Below are 19,226 nucleotides of genomic sequence, written 5' to 3'. Positions count from 1 at the left end.
GTGATCCTGTAGAAAGGTCTGGTAGCTCTTGAACTCTGGAAACCAGTGGGTAAGGGCCTCCTTAGTGTTCCAAATCTTAGTTTTTATCTAGGTAGAAATAACTTGGCTCCTCCCCATGGGTGGAGCATCTCACAATGGGATGATGGAATTTTATCAGTCATACAGTGGGACTCAATGGCCCATTAACAGAAGACACCTTCCTGGAGGAAGGATGGGTCATGGAAAGAATAAAGAACATTGTCTCACCTGGTTTTTAAGAGACGGCCCATTAACAGAGGATATCTCCCACCTAGATAAGGAACACTGCCCCATTTGGTTTCCACAGCTCATGAAGATGGTGATAGAATACACACTTTTGGGCACATTTTTACATTGTAACCTAGGACAGTCTGGGGCCAAGTTTCTGAACTTTTAACTAGATTTTAGGGGTTTTAACTTTCTTAAGGCACATAGAGTATATTCTTACTTAAAACTAAACTTCATATCTATGTGACATAATAATATTTCTACTTACTTAAAATTAAAACTTACACTTCTCCTTCATGTCTGTGTGGCTTAATATATTTTAATTTCTCTAAAGGCTTTAATTCAATCCCTGCATTCTTCTCTCTCCCTGAGGGACTCAGAGAGGCTTCTATTTAACAAACTCCAACAGCCTCTGACATTTGAGTGGGGTCCCAGAGTGAAACACATGGGGAACCCATATTAGGGAAGATCCTGTTGCTTTCTGACAGTTTGAGGGGGTTATAAATGGCTTTGGGGAATTTCCTGGTTAGTTTATGAGCGGAGGTGACCCGTTTTTTGGGAGGATCCTGATTCTTTCTGCCAGTTTTGGGGGTTCTAAACGGCTTGTGGTGGACTCACTTCCATGGGTTCTGATGACCCCTGCCCACACTTTGAACTGGTCCAGACTGGTGCTCCCAGTGCTGCATGGGGTGGGGCCCTGGGGACCCCCCCACAGCACAGCATGGCTGCTTTGGGGCTGGCAGCACCGCCCAGCGCTGGGGATGGGGCATGTCAGGGGAGCTGGGGCCCTACTGGTGGTACTGGTGGTGCTGGGAGCTCACCTGTCTGAGGGCCAGAAGGACTCGGGTGAACGTGTGTGCTCCCCCTGGGGACCCCCAGCCCGGTGTCACTCTGCCCTCAAACAGCTGCACCCAGTATTCCCAATAAAGCTTCCCAGTTCGGCTGGTCCTGTTTATTGGGGAACCCATGAGGGGTGCCATGACTTGGGGGGAAGAACATGCCCTGGCATGGTGTGGGAATGGGAACCCCCAGGAAATGTTGTGTCCCGCCTTCTCACCCTGCTCTGAGGGGACGTGGCAGGAACCTGAACCCCAACATGGCACTGCACCAATTCCAAAGATGTTAGAACCCCACTAAGCCACAAAGGGAATTTGGGGAGGAGGCACATGGAGGACACTCAGGGTGGGCCAAGAGCCCAGCGTTGACCCAGCCTGACCTGTCCTGGCTCCATCGCAGCGCCTCCAGCAGGATGCGATGGTGTTGGGAAAATGGGGAGGGCAAGGATGGGCACTGGGCCCAGGGAAAGCAAGAGAACGGATGGAGGAGGAGGAGGAGGAGGGCCAAGGAAGAATCAGAAGGGCCAGAAAGACTAGGAAGAGGAGGCAAGATTGGAAAAACGGAGGACTGGGACCCCTACCAATGCAATTTGGGGGATCCAGTTCACTCCCCCACTCATTCTGGGTCTCAGCTCCTCTTTTCCCCTGCTCTTCCACCCTTCCTCACTGTCCGCCAACCCACCACCTCTGTCCGATATGCCTGGTTTTGGGAGATCCAGACCCCTCCTATTTACTCTGAAGGTCCCATACTCCGTATCTCTCAATTCAGGCACTTCATTGCCACTTTTTCCTAGGAGGAATGCCTGAGGTTTGGAACTTTTGAGGCGCAGTTTTGGAGGGAGAAAGTTCTGTTTGGCTTTTCACTCCCTGTTATGGCCTCTCAGCTGCCCCTGACACCCTGGGGGTGCTGGGATTTCCCTCCTGGGGACAAGGATATTCATTCCCTTCCAGGAGCCCAATGCCCAGCTGGGGCTCCAGGGCAGGGGGTCCTTGAGCAGCTGCCCCAGAACCTCCACCAGAGTCTCCCAGCGCAGCTGGAGCCGCTCGGCCTGGGGTCCCCAAAGCCCTCAGCAAGCCCCAAGTCTCTCCCAGGAACCCTCAACTCCCTCAAACCCAGCATCCCCCACAGCCCCTGCAAGTTCTCCCAATGGCAGGGGCCATGGCCATGTCCCACCATGTCCTCACCCATGGCTGTGTCCCCACCATGTTTCCATCCCTGTCGTTGTCCCCCACACCTCCATCCCTGCCCATGTCCCCCACCATGTGCCTACAAATAGCCACGGCCATGTCCATGTGTCCCCATGACCCGGTCCCTGTGTCCAAACCATGTCTATGTGCCCCCATGTCCCCACTCATGTCTCAGTTCAGTGTCTTTATGTTTAGTGTTCAATGTTTTAAAGGGATGAAAAGAAATGAAAAGCAAATCAAGTCGAGAAGAAAAGCATTTCCTTGTCCATGCCAGGTGAGGATCCATGTGCTCGGGTGGGAGGGAAGAACCGTTTTGGAAGCATTTCCACCTCACTGTCTCCAAAATTTTGGTCATTGCCCCAGTCCGTCACCATTTTGCTTCGGAAGACACCCTTTAGTAATAGAAAATCAAAATTGTGTGATCAAAGAGGTTGGAAAATACCTCCAATACCATTCAGTATTCCTGAAGACCACCAGAAGACAGGACTGAACACAGAAAACTTTCTGGGGTTGAAAGCCAACAAATCCACTTCCCCCAAGGAATTCCCAATGTTGGTTTGTGTCCCAATGGATGTTCCTGCCCCTGCATTCATCCAGGTGCCCACAGGGAGACAGGATGATGCAGAGCCCCCCCACCCAGATGTCTTCCCAACACGATTCACCAGGACCACGGATCACCACGGCTCTGCCCAATGGGGGTCACTGGGGATCATCCAACACTGATCCTCCCATGGGGGATGGAGCTGGAGCAGAGCATGAAGCTCTTCCCACACTCGGGGCACTTACAGGGCTTTTCTTAGTGGTGCCTCCGTTGGTGTCGGGTCAAGTTAGAGCTCCAGGAGAAGCCCCTCCCACACTCAGGACACTTATAGGGCCTCTCCCCAGTGTGGATGCGCCGGTGGACAGTGAGTTGCCCATTTCGCTTGAATCCCTTCCCGCAGTCAGAGCAGCGGAAAGGCCTCTCGTCTGTGTGAATCCGCTCATGTCTGAGGAGATTGGAGGTGGTCTGAAACCTCTTCCCACACTCAGGACACTCGTAGGGCCTCTCCCTGGTGTGGATGAGCTGATGTTTGCTCAGGTAGCACATCCACCCAAAGCTCTTCCCACATTCCAAGCAGGTGTAGGGCCGTTCCCCTGTGTGGATCACCTGGTGCCGCATCAGATCAGATATTGTGCAGAAACTCTTCTTGCATTTACCACACTCAAAAGGCCGCTCCCCAGTGTGGATCATCTGGTGTTGGATCAGGTTGGTGCTCTGGGTGAAGCTCTTCCCACATTCCTCGCACTCATAGGGCCGTTCCCTACTGTGGGTCCTCTGGTGGTGGGTCAGGGTGGAGCTGTCTCTGAATCCCTTCCCACATTCCCCACACTTGTAGGGCCTCTCCCCAGTGTGGATCCTCTGGTGCTGGGTCAGGTTGCAGCTCTGGCTGAAGCTCTTCCCACATACTCCACACACGTAGGGCCGTTCCCCAGTGTGTATCCTCTGGTGCCGGATCAGCTCAGAGCTCCACCTGAAACCCTTCCCACATTCCAAGCACTTGTGGGGCTTCTCCACCAGCTCTGAGCTCTGCCTGGATCTCCTGCCGCCTTTGCGGCTCAGGGAGGGTCTTTTCTCCTTGCAGCATCCTGGCCTGGGTTTGCAGCCTCTCCTCATGAGGGAACTCTCGGGCTTTTCCTCCTCCTCCTTGCACCCACACCTAGGGAATGGGAAATCCTGATTTGGGAGAAAAAGCAAGAGGAGATTGCCTTGGGCTGGGGGCTTTTCTTTGCCAAAGAGCAACTCAAGAACACATTGGGCATCTTGTGTCCCTAAGAATCTCCAAGACACCAAGATTTCGCCCAAAAAACTTCCAAAAATCACGACACAGATGAAAAATCCACAAAACAGCAAGATTCGCCAAGATCCCCTCCAAAATACAGAGATTCAGCCCCTGCAAAAAACAAAGCCACCAACATTTAGCCCAGTAAAGCTCAGAAACACCAACATTGACAGCTGTGAAAATCGTGGATCCCTATCTCTGGTCAGCTGCTGCATTTGATGGGGACAATGCTGCTGGGGCTGGGGAGAGGCTACAGATACAGGGAGGAGTGGAACCTTGTGCTCCTTCCTGTTTCTGCTCCTCCTGTGTCTCTACTCTTCCTCAAACTCCTCTTCCTCCTCCTATTCCTCCTTCTCCTGCACAATCCCACCTTCTCCTCCCACGTGCAGTGTTTGACCATTTCCATTGCAATTTTTCCTGTATATACGTGAGTGATTCTAAGTGATGGCAAAATTTCAGAATGGGTTTTTCAATGTTCACCTTTAGGATGGACTTTGCAAAACTAGAAGAGCTTTAAAGGTGACACTTTAAAGGATAAAATGTTAACAGAAAATTGTTAATAAGAAAAAAAAAGCAGATTGTAGGGGGGCCACATATGAGTCATCCAATGTCTGCTCTGGAAGAGAAGCATCAGTTCCAGGCAGCCTGGAGAGGAGCTTTAGAAATGCAAATTAACACTGCTGGGGCAAAGTGTGGGCAAGGTACCAAGGTTTTCTTGACTGGGGGAGGAATTGGGCTGATCCCCTCTGGCCCTCATGCCAAGCTCTGCCTGCTTGCACAGATGGAATTTGCACAGCTAAAGTGAGGATATCTGATAATGAGGATATCTGAGTGCAACAAAAAATGGTTCAGATGCAAAGGAAAAGAGTAAATGGAGAATGTTGTGAAAACTTCACTAAAAATGTGGGGGGAGATATCCCTCTCCCCACTTCAACATATACTGTCACTGTCTGTTACATAAGGTGCATTAGAGCACTGAGGTGTTTTTGATAGTCCAGAGAAATCAGTTGGGAATCCAAGTAACCGATGATTTAATTACAGAAAAGTGGTAAAATGATGCAGCCTTGGCTGGAGGGAGCTCCCAAAAATGGGGAAAAGATGAACAGACACCACAACAAATCCTACAACACCATGGACAAGTCCCTGGGGACCCTAAGAAATGCATATCAGGAGACAAAAAATTCACCGATAATTTGAGTGGCATAATTAGGTACAAAACTAAATATTATTATAATTATTACTGCTGTGATTAATATTCATGTTACTGTTATCATTCTTATTATTATTAATGCTATTATTATTATATTTACGTACTAAAGAATACTAGCAGTCCTTAAAATAATAATTGACTCGACAGCTCCAGCTCCTGACCTTCCTGCCGAGCAATCCAGGAAAACAAAGAACAAGACATTTCACCATGGGATAGAATCAGATTATCAATTAACAGAAGGAAGAGAAGTTTGTGTAAAATTTAATGACTCTAGGTGCTGTATGCAAAGAGATGATGACTGAAAAGTGGTGAAACAGTTAAAAAAGAAAATATGAAACTTGCTCATATTCTGATCCAAAAGTAGAAAGGATGGGAATGGGACACGTTTTCGTGGTTCAATGGCAGACCATGGGTTAAACGAATGCTGTTCCTCCTCTGATGTGCTGCAGCAACTCTCATCCTTTTCCCACGCACAACACCTTGCTGAGTGCTGCTCATTCAGCAGGTGAGCAAGGGAATGCAGGTGGCAGCCAGGCCTGATCCAGAAACGGCTACAAAAGGACAGGGAGTGAGTGCACTGAGAATAATCCCAGAACCTAAGAAGATCCAGAAGAAAAAACAGAGTCAATGAGTGAATCTGCTTAGAGAAAAGGCCAGGGACTTGTACATGAGAAAGCAATGGGAGAAATCTTCAGTTTCAGAAAATGGTACTAATTGACACAGACTGCTGCTCAGCCAAGATCCTGCTCAATTCCTGGACTTGGAGAAGGAGAAACACTTAACAGAGCCGTGAAAATTGGATGTTATACTAAAGGAGCGGTGCATATTAAGGAGGACATGCAGCAGGCGGAACGGGAAATCTGAACCTTCCAAGTGTCTTTCCCTTTTTTTCAGAAGAGGGAGATGCAGCCGGGAAAATGAGGATAAAAAGGAGGCTGCGTTTTAGAGACCGAATGGCAAATGCCGCACGGCCTCTCCCTTTATTCATCAATAAAATCACTTTTACAGGACTCCTCTGTCTCCTTTGGGCACACAAAACTCTGGCCACGTGAATTTTCCCGCACAGCCCCGGGGGCTCTCTCAAACATCCCTTGCCCGCCTCGGGCTTCTGCCGGGGCTCCACGTGGGTCCCGGCTCCATCCCGGACTCACTCCCAGCTCCCACCGCCCGCAGCTCCCGCTCACCCCGAGCTCCCGGCGGTTCAGGGCAGCAGCGGTTCCTTGGCCCGATGCCCGGGCTGGGCCCAGCGATGGAGCCGCTACTCAGGCGAGGTTTCCGAGAAATGGCGCAGCGAGGGGAAAAGGCAAGGAGATTTACATCCTGGTGCAGAGCCCGCTCCTCGCTGCGATTGGCTGATTGTGCTGTCACTCCTAGTTGTCCGCGCTGATTGGGCAAAACCGGGAAAAGGCCGCGCCGTTGCTGCTCCCAGAGCACCCCTGGCTCAGCAAAGGCGCGTCTGTGCTGGCCCGGGAGCTGCGGCGGAACTCGGAGGCGGCCACAGCGCAGCATCCCGGGGACGATATAGCCAGCTCAGTGCTACCCACAGGAACGGGACAAGCCGGCGCTTCCCCGGCTGCGGCTCCTGCCAAGGGCTCAGCAGGAAGGGGACCGCGAGCAGCCGCTCCCGCAGCGCCCTCAGCCCAGGGGGAACACGGGCCGGGCACGGCGCAACGAACCCGCCAGAGCCCCCTGCCGTCCCCTCCGATCGAAACGAGTCTCGAGCGGCTCCCACCTGCGCTGGGGCCACCTCCGAGCTCCGCCGCCACCTCACAGGGCTCCGAGCGCTAGCGCCAATACTGGGCCGCACAGATGCTCCCACAATGGTGCCTTTGGCGCCGGGGCCGGGCTTGTCCCCGCTCTGTCCAATCAGCGCGCGAGTGTGAGGAGTGACGGCAGAGTCAGGCAATCGCAGCGAAAGGCGGGCTCTGAACACGGCACGGGCTCCTTTCCCCTTCCCTGAGCTCCGCCATTTCTCGGAAACCTCGCCTGAGGAGCGGCTCCCGCACTGGTCCCGGCCTGGGCATCAGGCCAAGGCCCCGCTGCTGCCCTGAACCGCCGGGAGCTCGGGGTGAGCGGGAGCTGCGGGCGGTGGGAGCTCGGAGTGAGTTCGGGATGGAGCCGGGACCCACGTGGAGCCCCGGCAGGAGCCCGAGGCGGGCAAGGGATGTTTGAGAGAGCCCCCGGGGCTGTGCGGGAAAATTCACGTGGCCAGAGGTTTGTGTGCCCAAAGGAGATAGAGGAGTCCTGTAAAAGTGACTTTATTGATGAATAAAGCCGGTGGCCATGCGGCATTTGCCATTCGGTCTCTAAAACGCAGCCTCCTTTTTATCCTCATTTTCCCGGCTGCATCTCCCTCTCTCTTTCCCCACTGGCTGAGGTACTTCGAAGGTTCAGATTTCCCGATCCGCCTGCTGCATGTCCTCCTTAATATGCACCGCTCCTTTAGTATAACATCCAATTTTCACGGCTCTGTTAAGTGTTTCTCCTTCTCCAAGTCCAGGAATTGAGCAGGATCTTGGCTGAGCAGCAGTCTGTGTCAATTAGTACCATTTTCTGAAACTGAAGATTTCTCCCATTGCTTTCTCATGTACAAGTCCCTGGCCTTTTCTCTAAGCAGATTCACTCATTGACTCTGTTTTTTCTTCTGGATCTTCTTAGGTTCTGGGATTATTCTCAGTGCACTCACTCCCTGTCCTTCTGTAGCCGTTTCTAGATCAGGCCTGGCTGCCACCTGCATTCCCTTGCTCACCTGCTGAATGAGCTGCACATAGGAAGATGTCATGCTTGGGAAAAGGATGAGAGTTGCTGCAGCACATCAGAGGAGGAACAGCATTCGTTTAACCCATGGTCTGCCAAGGAACCACGAAAACGTGTCCCATTCCTATCCTTTCTACTTTTGGATCAGAATATGAGCAAGTTTCATATTTTCTTTTTTAACCACTTTTCAGTCATCATCTCTTTGCATACAGCACCTAGAGTCATTAAATTTCCCCAGCTCTCGCCTTCTTGCTTGGTGAAGTTGGGTCGGCAGGAAGGTCAGGAGCTAGATTTTTTTAGTTGGTTATTATTTGGAGGACAGCTTGTAATCTAATCCTCTAATTCAAATGATAAATGGGTACTTTGCCCCCGCAGTGTTAATTTCCATTTCTGTAGTTTCTCTCCTGGCTGCCTGGAACAGATGCTTCACTTTCAGAGCAGTCATTGCATTACTCACTCATGGCCCTCCACAATCTGCTTTTAACTTGATATCTTTAGTGTCAGAGAATCAAGGCATTATTTGATTCTGGCCAGGATGTGTGACAGAAATAATTTCATGCACACATCGTCCCCTTCTACAGAGAGAATCATTCCATGGCACGTGAGTTTTACTAGATTTTTCCTTAAGTTTAAAAAGTCTCAACCCATTGAAATCCCTTACTTTATTGTTCATTATTTCCAAGTTGTGTAGTTCTTAATATTTGGTTTCCTATTGGACCCGGATTTCTCCTCATCTGCTCTTAATTAGGTACCACTCCTGGATTTCCTTCCCAGAATTTTACAGACCAGGTGTCTCCCGCCAGTTTTCCTGGCAACAGTGTCTGGGGTGGGTGTTCCTTGACGTTTGCTGATGGTCCTTGGTGTTTTGTTAATGGTCGTTATTTTGTGGGTGTCTTTTGGGCCATTCCCAGTCTCTTGAGATGTTGAACTCATTTCTGTTGAGCGGTGTAGCATCCCTTGAAAAAACCTTTTATGATTTCTTTCTCAAGAACAAGGCAAACCATGCCTGAGTAGAGAAATAAGGTTTTTTGAAAATTTAAACTAGATATATTTTCCAAAACCATCCCTGTTTTGTTTTTTCCTGTGATTTTCTAATCACCCCCAGCGCAGTGTGTGAGTGTGATTGAGAGCCAGAGTGGAATTGTGCCGTTGTGTTCCCCAGCAGCTGTGGCAGTGCAGGCACAGAAAGCAGCGAAGCTGCAGCAGTGGCAGCAAGGATTGGCCCCAGTGGCTGGAGATGCCAAAGGAGGGTGCCCAGGCAGAGGATTTGAGCAGAGGATGTGTGGGCAGGCCCAGAGGCTTCCCCAGCTGTGGAGCCCTGGCTGCTGATGCGTTGCCTTCAGTGCAGGCTCAGTGGGGCCTCCCATGCTGGTGCTGCAGCCGGGAAGTGCAAATCTGCAGGGCTTGAGAGCCCCTGAGCCCAGGGTGAGGGGTCCCCCTGTGCTGAGCTGTGCTGGGGCTGTTTCTGTGCTCAGGGACACTTGGGATGGACATGGCATTTGGCCACCAGTGGTGCTTTGCCCTCCTCAGGCAGGACCCGATGACCTGGTCGGATGTTGGGAAGAGCAAAGTGCCAAGGCAGGCTCTGTGCCAGCCCAGCTTCCTAAGGGTGAGACTTCACAGGAGACAGGATTGTGGGCACAAACTGTTTGAAATATACATCCCTTATCTGCACTTCCAACTCGGTGGAAAATTGGCAGGGTAAGGAATTCCAAACACCAATTCCAAGGGGCATAATTGAATATCTGCCCTGCGTCTAGCTCTTATTCTTGTCAATGGCAAAAGCTGTACCCATGGCATCTTGGATCCTATCACCAGCTTCTGAATGAGTTTCTTTATTTCCACATTCATTCTTTCTACCTGATTTGAGCTCTGGGGTTGCCAGGGCTTGTGTTGGTCCCATTGTGTTACTAAAGCAGCCATAACCGCCTGAAGGATCTTTCCTGTAACATGAGTTCCCCATCTGTTCCACACTCCCTTATCTTGGAGTTACTTGTTTTAGAAATACTTAATAAGTGATCCAGTGATTGCTGAAGAAGTCAGAATTGCTTTTACCACCCTGCTAGCTGCCATGCTGTCAGCAGAAGATATTTTAGCCTTCCTGCTCAGGGCATTTCAGTGCCAGGCTCTTTCCAGCACACACAGCTCTGCCGGTTGAGCTGACCATGCGGGCGGTAACCTGTGCTTAGTATAATTCCCTTTCCTTAATCAGAGTGTGTATTGGAACTCTTTTCCCTTCTCCTGCCCTTGCAGACCCATCTATAAACACATTTTGTCCCTCAGGCCAGGCAATGTCTCATCAATCTCTCCCAGCCTGGCTCTGTCACTTGAATGCAGCCATGGGTTTGTTCCTAGCCCCCTGTGCAGGCTGTTTAAACAGGAGGCTGGCTTAAACCCTTCCCCTGTCCTCAATTCTAAATCCTCCTGTGCTACTGAACAAGTTTCATTCTGTAATAACTGAGCACTGCTCATGCATGTAGCATCTCTTTTGGTTATCAAAGCTTTAACTTGGTTCCAGACTTGAGCAACAGGAAATCCTCCTGCCTTCATTTCTTGGGCCTCAGGTGCCATTAAAGCTGTGGCTATATAATTCTACTGACAGTGAGGCCACTCTGAACAGTGGGTTAAACTTTTGGATTCCTTTCTCATGGCACTGTTTAACATCCACAAACACTTCAAATTTCTTTTCTGAGTCTGGAAGAGCCATGACTGGGGAACCAATCATTTTGGTTTTATTTTATTGTCTGAAGTTTTGCTGTTCGGCGTGTCCATAGCACAACGTTGAGTCTATGTGGGTTTAAAAAGTCATACAGTGTTCTGGCTAAAACAGAGAGTCCTCAATCCAGGTCAAGCTATTGCCTGTTAATCCTCATAATTGTCACAGCTCCATTTTAGTGCTGGGTAACGTCACTTCTGAGATTTCCTGGTCCTCCTGTGGGTCAATACACCACAAAATTCAGACAAAAGATGTCCCTAATATTTAACCTTTTTCTCCATCATTTGCGCTTTTTTTTCAAATATTCGAAGATACTTTTTAGCCTGTACATTCAGCCATTTCACTGGGGCTTCTTCTACCACTGCTTGTTCTCCTAATTGGAGCAAGTCACCCACATCCTACATTAACCCAGTCCCTGGGGAGGGGTAAATTCTTGTGATATTTTCTGCAAGGCTTGCCCCAATAAGGGTGGTGCTTCTGTGCATCCCTGCAGAAGGACCGTCTGTATCTTTCCCATTTTCCCTTCTACCTGTTGTTCCCATTCAAAGGCAAAATACAGTTTACCATCCTGTGTGAGTGGGCATCCCCAGAAAGCAGCTTTACATCAAGTACTGAATGGTGGCAGTGTGAGGAGGGAACCTGGTTCAAGATGGTGTAAGGGTTTGAGACTGTGGCATGCCTGGGTTTTATAATCTCATTTATTGTTTCTAGGTTCTGAACCGTTCTATCAATTCCATCAGATTTCTTGACTGGCAGTATAGGAGCATTATAGGGAGAGATCCCTGGCTCCAGAAGCCCAGCCTTTAGGAGACACTCAATAAAAGGCTGTGACCCCATCCTTCCCTCCCTTGGAATAGGGTATTGCTTTTAGAAACCACTTGTCCTGTTTGCGTCAAAGTACTTTGGAGAGGCTCCATATCTCGTTTTCCACATTTTCCAGGATCTGTTCAGCATACGCCTTGCCAGACATTTGACACAAAGACACAACAAAAATTGCCACTATATCACATTTTAGGAAATTAATTTGCATTCCCAAATTAAATGACTTCCTCGTAAATTACAATTGCAACTATGAGCAAATAAAAATTCCTGCATTTTAAACTTGTCCCCTGTGTGCTGGAGCCCCTTTGGGCCCTGGTGTTCATCCTTCAGGGGCTGTAGAAACACTACCCTGGCCTTTTTTTTTAACCTTGGCCTTTTCCTCAACCCTTCTTGCATTCACCTGCTGTGCCTTTATGACAACTGCTCCAGGTGCATCTTCTGCCCCTCCTCCAGCCCTCCTCAGTGCCTGGGGTGCTCATCCTTTGACAGCTGCTGAGTTTCTGCAAAATCATTCATTTCTGCAGTTTACCTAAACAAAATGCTTAAAAGCTAATCTCGATCCTTCCACGTCCAATCCACATTTCCCAGCTATTCCTTGCTCCTTGTTCCTGTGCTCCCCTGCCCTCCCCAGCCCGTATCCCAGTCCTGCCACAGTGTCCAAACGTGGCCCCCCCAGCAGGCAGGACCACGGGGCCGGGCAGCGGCCGGGGCATCCTGCAGCCTCCTGGGGGTTGGGGGCCACTGCCGGCCCTGCCTGGGGGGTGCTGGGCTCAGGCAGCACCCGACACTGAGCCCCGGCTACCCCACAGGCCCGGCCCGGCCCTGCAGCTCCCCACAGGCCCCTGGCCCATGCTCCCGGTGCCGCCCCTCTGCACCCGCTCCTGCCGCTCCCCAGCACAGAAAAACCCCCTGAAATCCTGACCTCCTTGTCTGCCTGTCCTGGGAACCAGGGATACAAAGGATCTGGAGCAGTTGGCAACTTCTGAGGATAAGAGCCTGCTGAAAACATCCCTATCCTCAGTATTTTTCTCTTCCTTCTCTTTTCCGTCATTCTTTTTCTTACCACATAGATTCTTCTTGCTGCTTCTTCCCTGAACCATATTCCTGCACACTCCCCTTCACTCAGTCCCTTTCCAGCACACGAACAGCATCTATTCCCTGGTTTCTAAATCCCTTCTGGACTTCCCTTATTGACCCCCTGTCCTGTCCTCAATTACCTGTGGGAGAATGTGCAAGTTCCCTCAACGTGCTCCCAAGGGACCCTTCAGAGATATTTTGGGATCATCATCCCATTTGCCAGGAGCCCTTCCTGGCTTCCCTTTCTCCCCTCCATGGGTACCCTGCCATGTTTAGTCCCCGGAGATCCCACTGCACTCACTGATGAGATTTTCAGTGCTCTCTGGCTGCCGACTCTGCACAGCCCCCCTGATCTGTCACTTGTCTGTCTCCTGGTCACTCTTGGGTACCCAATCCATGCCCGATGCCACCGTCCCCCAAGGGAGCCGATCACCCAAACTGGGTGAGGCACCTTCAGCTCCACTCACTGCCCCTGCCCCAGATGGGGGAAGGAATTCTGGCCGAGCCCCAAGGTGTATGGAAAAATTCACGTCACCAGAGGATTCTGTCCACAAAGAATACAGAGGAGTCCTGTAAAAGTAATTTTATTCTTGAATGAACAGAGAGGCCGTGGGACATTTCCCATGGGGTCTCTGCAATTGTTGGAGGACACAGCCTCCTTTTCATTCTAATTTTCCCGGCCACATCTGTGAGAGTCACTATAGGTGTGACGGTCATCAGGACAAACATCAGGAGCTCTCTATATTCTGGTCTTGAAATTTGTAGTTTATTGTAACGGGCATGGGGATACAGTGCCCTGCTGAGAGCTGCCAGCCACAGCTCAGAGTAGGACTGTGAGAGAGAGAGGGGGCAGGAGTTCTCAGAGGTAAGAGAAGGGAACGATGTAAGAGGTAAAAGAGTGAGGGGTAAGAGAGTGGTGAGAGAGATAAGAAGTAAGAGAGGTAAGAGAAGTAAGAGCAATTTTCCTGTTTACAACACAATAAATCTTCTATGTTGCATATTCAAATTTCCACTAACCAATCTATTACAAGATACAAATTTCTAATATTTGCATGCAACCTACAGGAATTGCTATATTACCATGTTTTGCTGCTTTCTTATCTCTAAACCTTAGCTCTAAACCTTTCCAGCCATACTTAGAAGAGGATATCTGCTTGCTTCTTTGGTATTAGTGGTGTTTGGGTTTGTCTAAACAAAGGAAGGAGGCCTCAAACATTCACATTGTTGCTCTCAGCCCCACAGTCGAAAACTGCTATCATTTCTATTTCGCTTGTGGTTTCAAAATCTTTTCCTAAGCACTTATATTTATAAGGTTTTCTTGTTTCATCATTCCCAACACACATCTGCATATCTGTTTCCCCATTGGTTGAAGTACCTAAGAGGTACAAATTTTCCAATTCGTCTACTGCATCTCCCCCTTAATATGCAGCCCACTTCTGTATAGCTAACGATATTCATGGCTCTTAAAAATCTTCCTTTTTTTTCTGGGAGTTCATTAATTTAGCAGGACCTTGGCTGAGCAGCAGTCTGTGTGGTCAATTAATAACATTTTCTGAACCTGATGGCTTCTGCTGTCACTTATGTACACATCCCTGGCTCTATCTCCAAGCAGATTCCCAGCATCTGTTTGTAAAGACACTTTCCTGTTCTTCCTTCCATGGGGGTCCAGGCCGCAGCTCCCAGTAGGACCCCACCTGCATCCCCCTGGGCCCCAGCGCCCCTCGCGAGGGGAATTTGGGGAGGTGGGAGGGGGCAGCGCCAAGGCCGGGCCCCCCCGCGCTGTCGTGGCGGGAGCGGCTGCAGTGGGGACCGAGTGCAGGCGGGAGCGGCCGAGAGCCCAGCGCTGCCCCAGCCCGAGCTGCCCCAGCTCCATCCCTGCCACTGCGCTGGGATTCTGGGGGGAAGAGGGAGCCGGCAGTGGGTGCTGGGCCTGGGGGCAGCAGGAGAAGGGAAGGAGAAGCAGGGTTGAAGAAGAAAATGGTCAAATGATGCACATGGGAGGAGAAGGTGGGATTGTGCGGGAGAAGGAGGAATAGTAGGAGGAAGAGGAGCAGAAACAGGAAGCAGCACAAGGTTCCACCCCTCCCTGTATCTGTAGCCTCTCCCCCCCAGCCCCAGGAGCGTTGCCTCCCCACATGCAGCAGCTTACAGGAGTGGGGATCCGCAATTTTCACAGGAGTGAATCTTCGTGTTTCTGACCTTTATTGGGCTAAATGTTTGTGCTTTGTGTTTTGCAGGTTCTGAATGTTTATGTTTTTGAAGGAATGCTGGCTAAATCTTGCTGTTTGCAGGATTTTTTTTTCTGTGTATTGATGTTCCTAAGATGTTTGAGCTGAATCTTGGTGTTTTGGTGGTTCTTAAGGACACAAGATGCCTAATATCTTCCTGAGATGAACTTGGGCGTGGAGGAACCTCCAACCCAAAGTGCTCTCCTCTTGTTCTTTCCCTATACCAGGGATTTTTATTCCCAAGGCGTGGGCAGATGGAGGAGAAGGAAAAGCTCCAGAGATACATCACAAGGGGGAGCTGCAAACCCAGCCCAGGGAGCTGCAAGCAGGAAAGACCCTCCCTTAGCCAGGAAGGCAGCCGGAGGTCCAGCCAGAGCTCAGAGCTGGTGGAGAAGCCTCATGGTGGGGAGAAGCCCCAGAAATGCTTGGAATGTGGGAAGGGTTTCAGGTGGAGCTCCTGGCTGATCCGGCACCAGAGGATCCACACTGGGGAAAAGCCCTATGAGTGTGGGAAATGTGGGAAGAGCTTCAGGCGGCGCTCCCACTTGATCCAACACCAGAGGATCCACACTGGGGAGAAGCCCTATGAATGTGGGAAATGTGGGAAGAGCTTCAGGGCAATATCTGATCTGATGCTGCACCAGGTGGTCCACACGGGAGAACGGCCCTACACCTGCTTGGAATGTGGGAAGAGCTTTGGGTGGAGCTGTCACCTGAGAAGACACCAGCGCATCCACACTGGGGAGAGGCCTTTCGAGTGTTCTGAGTGTGGGAAGAGGTTTCAGACCAGCTCCGATTGCCTCAAACATGAGCAGATTCACACAGAGGAGAGGCCCTTCCGCTGCCCCGACTGCAGGAAGGGATTCAAACGCACCTCCCATCTAATCAGACACCAGCGCATCCACACCGGGGAGAGGCCCTACGAGTGCCCTGAGTGTGGGAAGAGCTTCTCACAGACCTCAACCTTGACCCGGCACCAAGGGAGGCACCACTAAGGGAAGCCCTGTGAGTGCCCCAAGTGTGGGAAGAGCTTCGTGCTCTGCTCAGCTCCATTCCCCCTGGGAGGATCAGTGTTGGATGATCCCCAGTGACTCCCGTCCCGGTTTGAAGGACAGGTGTCTGCCAATAAAGGCAGAAGTTTTCCTTTGAAATAGAGACTTTAATTCCACTTCCACCAAGTATTATAATTGTTTGAATCAAGGACTCTGAGTCAGAGATAAGGGGGTAGGAATAATAGCTCTTTTACTAATATGTCTAATCGTACAAGCAGAAACAACAGCAGTTGTTAAAATTACCAACAAAACAGAACAGATAATTCGGTTCCAATCCTTTCTTCAGCTGTGGGCACACTCTCTCTCGGCGGGAGCGGAGGCAGGAGGGGGCGGCAGCAGCCACGCCAGTCTCGGGTGGGAGCGGCTGGAGAGGGCAGCTCCTTGCTCACTGTTTGTGTCCGGGTGTTTAGCTGTGTCTGCAGAGGCAGGAGGCTACAGCGAGGCAGATGCAGGGCAGGTGATCGCAGAGGGTCTGGCTCTCCTGCGTTCGGCTCTGTGGCTCCAGATGGGAGGAATCCTCCTCTGAGCTCCCTGGAAACATGAGTCTCTCTGGAAGCATGAGTCACCCCTCAGTACGCCCAGCTCCCACCTGTCCCTTTTGTCTAGAGTTGTCAAAGGTCCTGGGTGTAACCTAGCCAGCTCCACTGGCATGATAATGGGAAAAATTCTATAAATTGACACAGTAATAGAAAAATACTCAACCCGCAACACACCCGTTGGGCAGAGCCCTGGTGATCCCTGGTCCTGGTGATCCGTGTTGGGAAGACACCTGGCTGGGGGGACTCTGCATCATCCTGTCTCCCTGTGGGCACCTGGATGAACTCAGGGGCAGAAACATCCATCAGGACGCAAACCGACATTGGGAATTCCTTGGGGAGAATGGATTTCTTGACTTTCAACCTCAGAAAATCTTTTGTGTTCACTCCTATTTTCTGGTGGCATCCAGGAATACTGGTCTTGGAGGTCTTTTCCCATGTGGTGGTTTGTAAAGATTTCACGAAATTTTTTATCTGCCGACACCTGGGCAGTTTTCCTTGTATCTGACATGAACCAGTCAGTGTCGGATTTTAATATTGACACATTGACACATTGTTACAGCATTAAGCAAGTTTATTCATCTATAATACACATGTAAAGACAAAAAGTCTCGGGCAAGTTCTCTTTCCCTTCCAGCCTCTCACAAAGTAACACCAGCCCAGGTCCCCTCCACGCGGCCCGGGCCGGGCAGGGGCAGGCGGGCTCTGACTCAGAGCTCAGGAAGCTGCCAGGCCCCGTTTTCAAGCAGGGACCCCGATATCCAGGGAAAGGAAAGGAAAGGAAAGGCCCGTTGCTGACATCTCTGCCCCCTGGCACGGCCGCGGCTCGGCAGAACCCTGCCCTGCCCCAGCCCGGAGCGGCTCCGAACAGCCGGGCCTGCCCTGCTGCCCCCGCGGCCTGGGGGAAAAACAGCTGAGCCCCGTTCTGGCAAGGCCCCCACAGCCTTGTCTGCTGGGCAGGGTGGAGGAAGAACCCGTGGCCTGGGGCTGGAATTGAGTGCAGCGGGTGCCGGAGAACAGCCATTAAACCAGAAACTCATCACCGCTTCTCTGACTAAACCCTGCAGTCTTCACCCAGCCCCCAGCGTGGCATTGAAAGACTCTTTATTGTAAATAACTCTGACTGCCCCACCTGGAAAATATCACAAAACCCTCTGCTGGTATGGCAAGGTATTAATTCCTTCAATGCCTAGAATAAAACTTTACAGATACTTTATTCTCTCTCCTAAATAAAAAAACAAAAAAACAAAACCAAAACAAATAAAAACCAAAATAGTAATGCACACAGAAACAAAATAAAAACACCAAAATCAAACAAAAAGTCAAATTACAAGTGAAGAAAAAAAGTTGTGAACTAAAATTTCATTTTATTTTACTATGTAGAAAAAACTCTTGTTTGCCTATAACATATAAAAATATTATGAAGTGAATATAATTGTTCTAACTGAAAATATAAACAAAAGCATTAGTATTAAAGTAAACAAATGCTAAAATTCCTGTAATCCCCTAAGTTTAAATAATAAACAAGCCACAGTTGTTTTCCCCAAAAAAAGAAAAAGAAAAAAAACTTCTATTCTCAAAAATAAAGTAAGTTTTTGTTTAAACTGTTATAACCCTTAAAGTGTGCCTCATAAGTTAATATAGTTCTCAGTAAAAGTTATGAGAAAAACTGTTAGTCTGAAAAAAGGGTTTTTAGATAGTAATAAGATTTCCATTCTCCTGGGTGGCTAATCACTGTAACATCAAAACCACAAGAAAACTGTTTCTTGTGAAGAAATGCTCAGAGACTGAAAACAAGTCTCCTCTTTCAAGTCAATTAGTAAAAAATTATTTTAAAGATGGTAAACTGAGTTGCTTTTGTATGTTTTCAGTATAAAAAAAAAAGAAGTAATCTAAAGTTTTATTCTAAGTATATTTTTCGTGTAGCTTTTAGTAATAAAATTTCTCTTTATACTGTTCAAAGTAAAGCCTGTTTTTTGCCTACTTCTAATCCTCACAAGAAAAAAAGTTCAAATTAATAAACCAAAACCACTACATCCAACCTCAGTGACTCCAGGATTTTGATTTCCTATTCCCCAAGGGTGTCTTCTGCAGCCAAATGCTGATGAACTGGGGCAAAGACCAAGATTTTGGAGACAGTGAGGTGAAAACCCCTCCAAAAAAGGTACTTTCCTTCCTCCAAAGCACGTGGATCCTCAGCTCGTACAGTCATGGAAATGCTTTTTGTCCTTGATTTGCTTTTCATTTCATCCCTTTAAAACATCCAGCACTGGGGTAAAAATAAAGACACTGAACATGGAGGGATATGGGGGGACATAGACGTGGTGGGACACAGACATGGAGAGTGACATGGGGACAAATGGACATGGAGGGGGATGTGGCCATTTGTGGGGACACAGGGGACATGGATGGAGATGTGGGGGACAATGACAGGGATGGAAACATGGTGGAGACACAGCCATGGGTAAGGACATGGTGGGACATGGCCACAGCCAGTGCCATGAGGGGAACTTGCAGGGGCTGTGGGGGATGCTGGGTTTGAGAGTTGAGGGTTCCTGGGAGGGACTTGGGGCTTGCTGAGGGCTTTGGGGACCCCAGGCCAAGCGGCTCCGGCTGTGCTGGGAAGGTTATGTGCCGGAGGTTCTGGGGCAGCTGCTCAAGGACCCCCTGCCCTGGAGCCCCAGCTGGGCATTGGGCTCCTGGAAGGGAATGAATATCCTTGTCCCCAGGAGGGAAAT

At 49.8% G+C, this 19,226-nt stretch overlaps 3 protein-coding genes across 7 annotated transcripts in view; 1 reads left to right on the top strand and 2 right to left on the bottom strand.

Annotated features, from left to right (window-relative positions):
- The window catches only part of LOC130266174 (zinc finger protein 239-like), a 43,058-nt gene extending 36,500 nt beyond the window's left edge, over nt 1-6,558 (bottom strand). Inside the window, exon 1 of the mRNA XM_056515533.1 lies at nt 6,485-6,558. The gene's annotated coding sequence lies outside the window, so the exon portion shown is untranslated. The remainder of the gene's footprint in view (nt 1-6,484) is intronic.
- The window catches only part of LOC130266173 (zinc finger protein 3-like), a 164,538-nt gene extending 146,009 nt beyond the window's left edge, over nt 1-18,529 (top strand). Inside the window, exons 1-2 of one of the 3 annotated variants that reach the window (XM_056515527.1) lie at nt 7,033-7,368; nt 15,128-18,529. In XM_056515527.1, coding sequence (XP_056371502.1) covers nt 15,155-15,895 — 741 coding nt within the window. In that variant the 5' untranslated portion in view covers nt 7,033-7,368; nt 15,128-15,154 and the 3' untranslated portion in view covers nt 15,896-18,529. Of the gene's footprint in view, nt 1-7,032; nt 7,402-15,127 lie in introns of those variants that run through there. The other 2 variants (XM_056515528.1, XM_056515529.1) reach the window with 2 other exon arrangements.
- Nucleotides 2,512-6,572, bottom strand: LOC130266157 (zinc finger protein ZFP2-like). 3 transcript variants are annotated; one of them, XM_056515502.1, is made up of 4 exons: nt 6,485-6,572; nt 5,708-5,896; nt 3,057-3,984; nt 2,512-2,662 (listed from the first exon to the last, which is right to left on the bottom strand). In XM_056515502.1, exons 2-3 carry the CDS (start codon nt 5,708-5,710, stop codon nt 3,067-3,069), a joined length of 921 nt encoding a protein of 306 aa, XP_056371477.1. In that variant the 5' UTR covers nt 5,711-5,896; nt 6,485-6,572; the 3' UTR covers nt 2,512-2,662; nt 3,057-3,066. The 3 variants fall into 3 exon arrangements, with proteins under 3 accessions (XP_056371477.1, XP_056371476.1, XP_056371478.1); XM_056515501.1 differs by having other exon boundaries at nt 2,512-3,984; XM_056515503.1 differs by lacking the exon at nt 5,708-5,896 and having other exon boundaries at nt 2,512-4,201.
- Nucleotides 18,530-19,226: the final 697 nt, after the last annotated feature.

The sequence above is a fragment of the Oenanthe melanoleuca genome, unplaced genomic scaffold (genome assembly GCF_029582105.1).
Source record: "Oenanthe melanoleuca isolate GR-GAL-2019-014 unplaced genomic scaffold, OMel1.0 S001, whole genome shotgun sequence".
Lineage (NCBI taxonomy): Eukaryota > Metazoa > Chordata > Aves > Passeriformes > Muscicapidae > Oenanthe > Oenanthe melanoleuca.
Note: the sequence above shows the minus strand (reverse complement) of the source record. Positions and strands in the feature narration are given on the sequence as shown.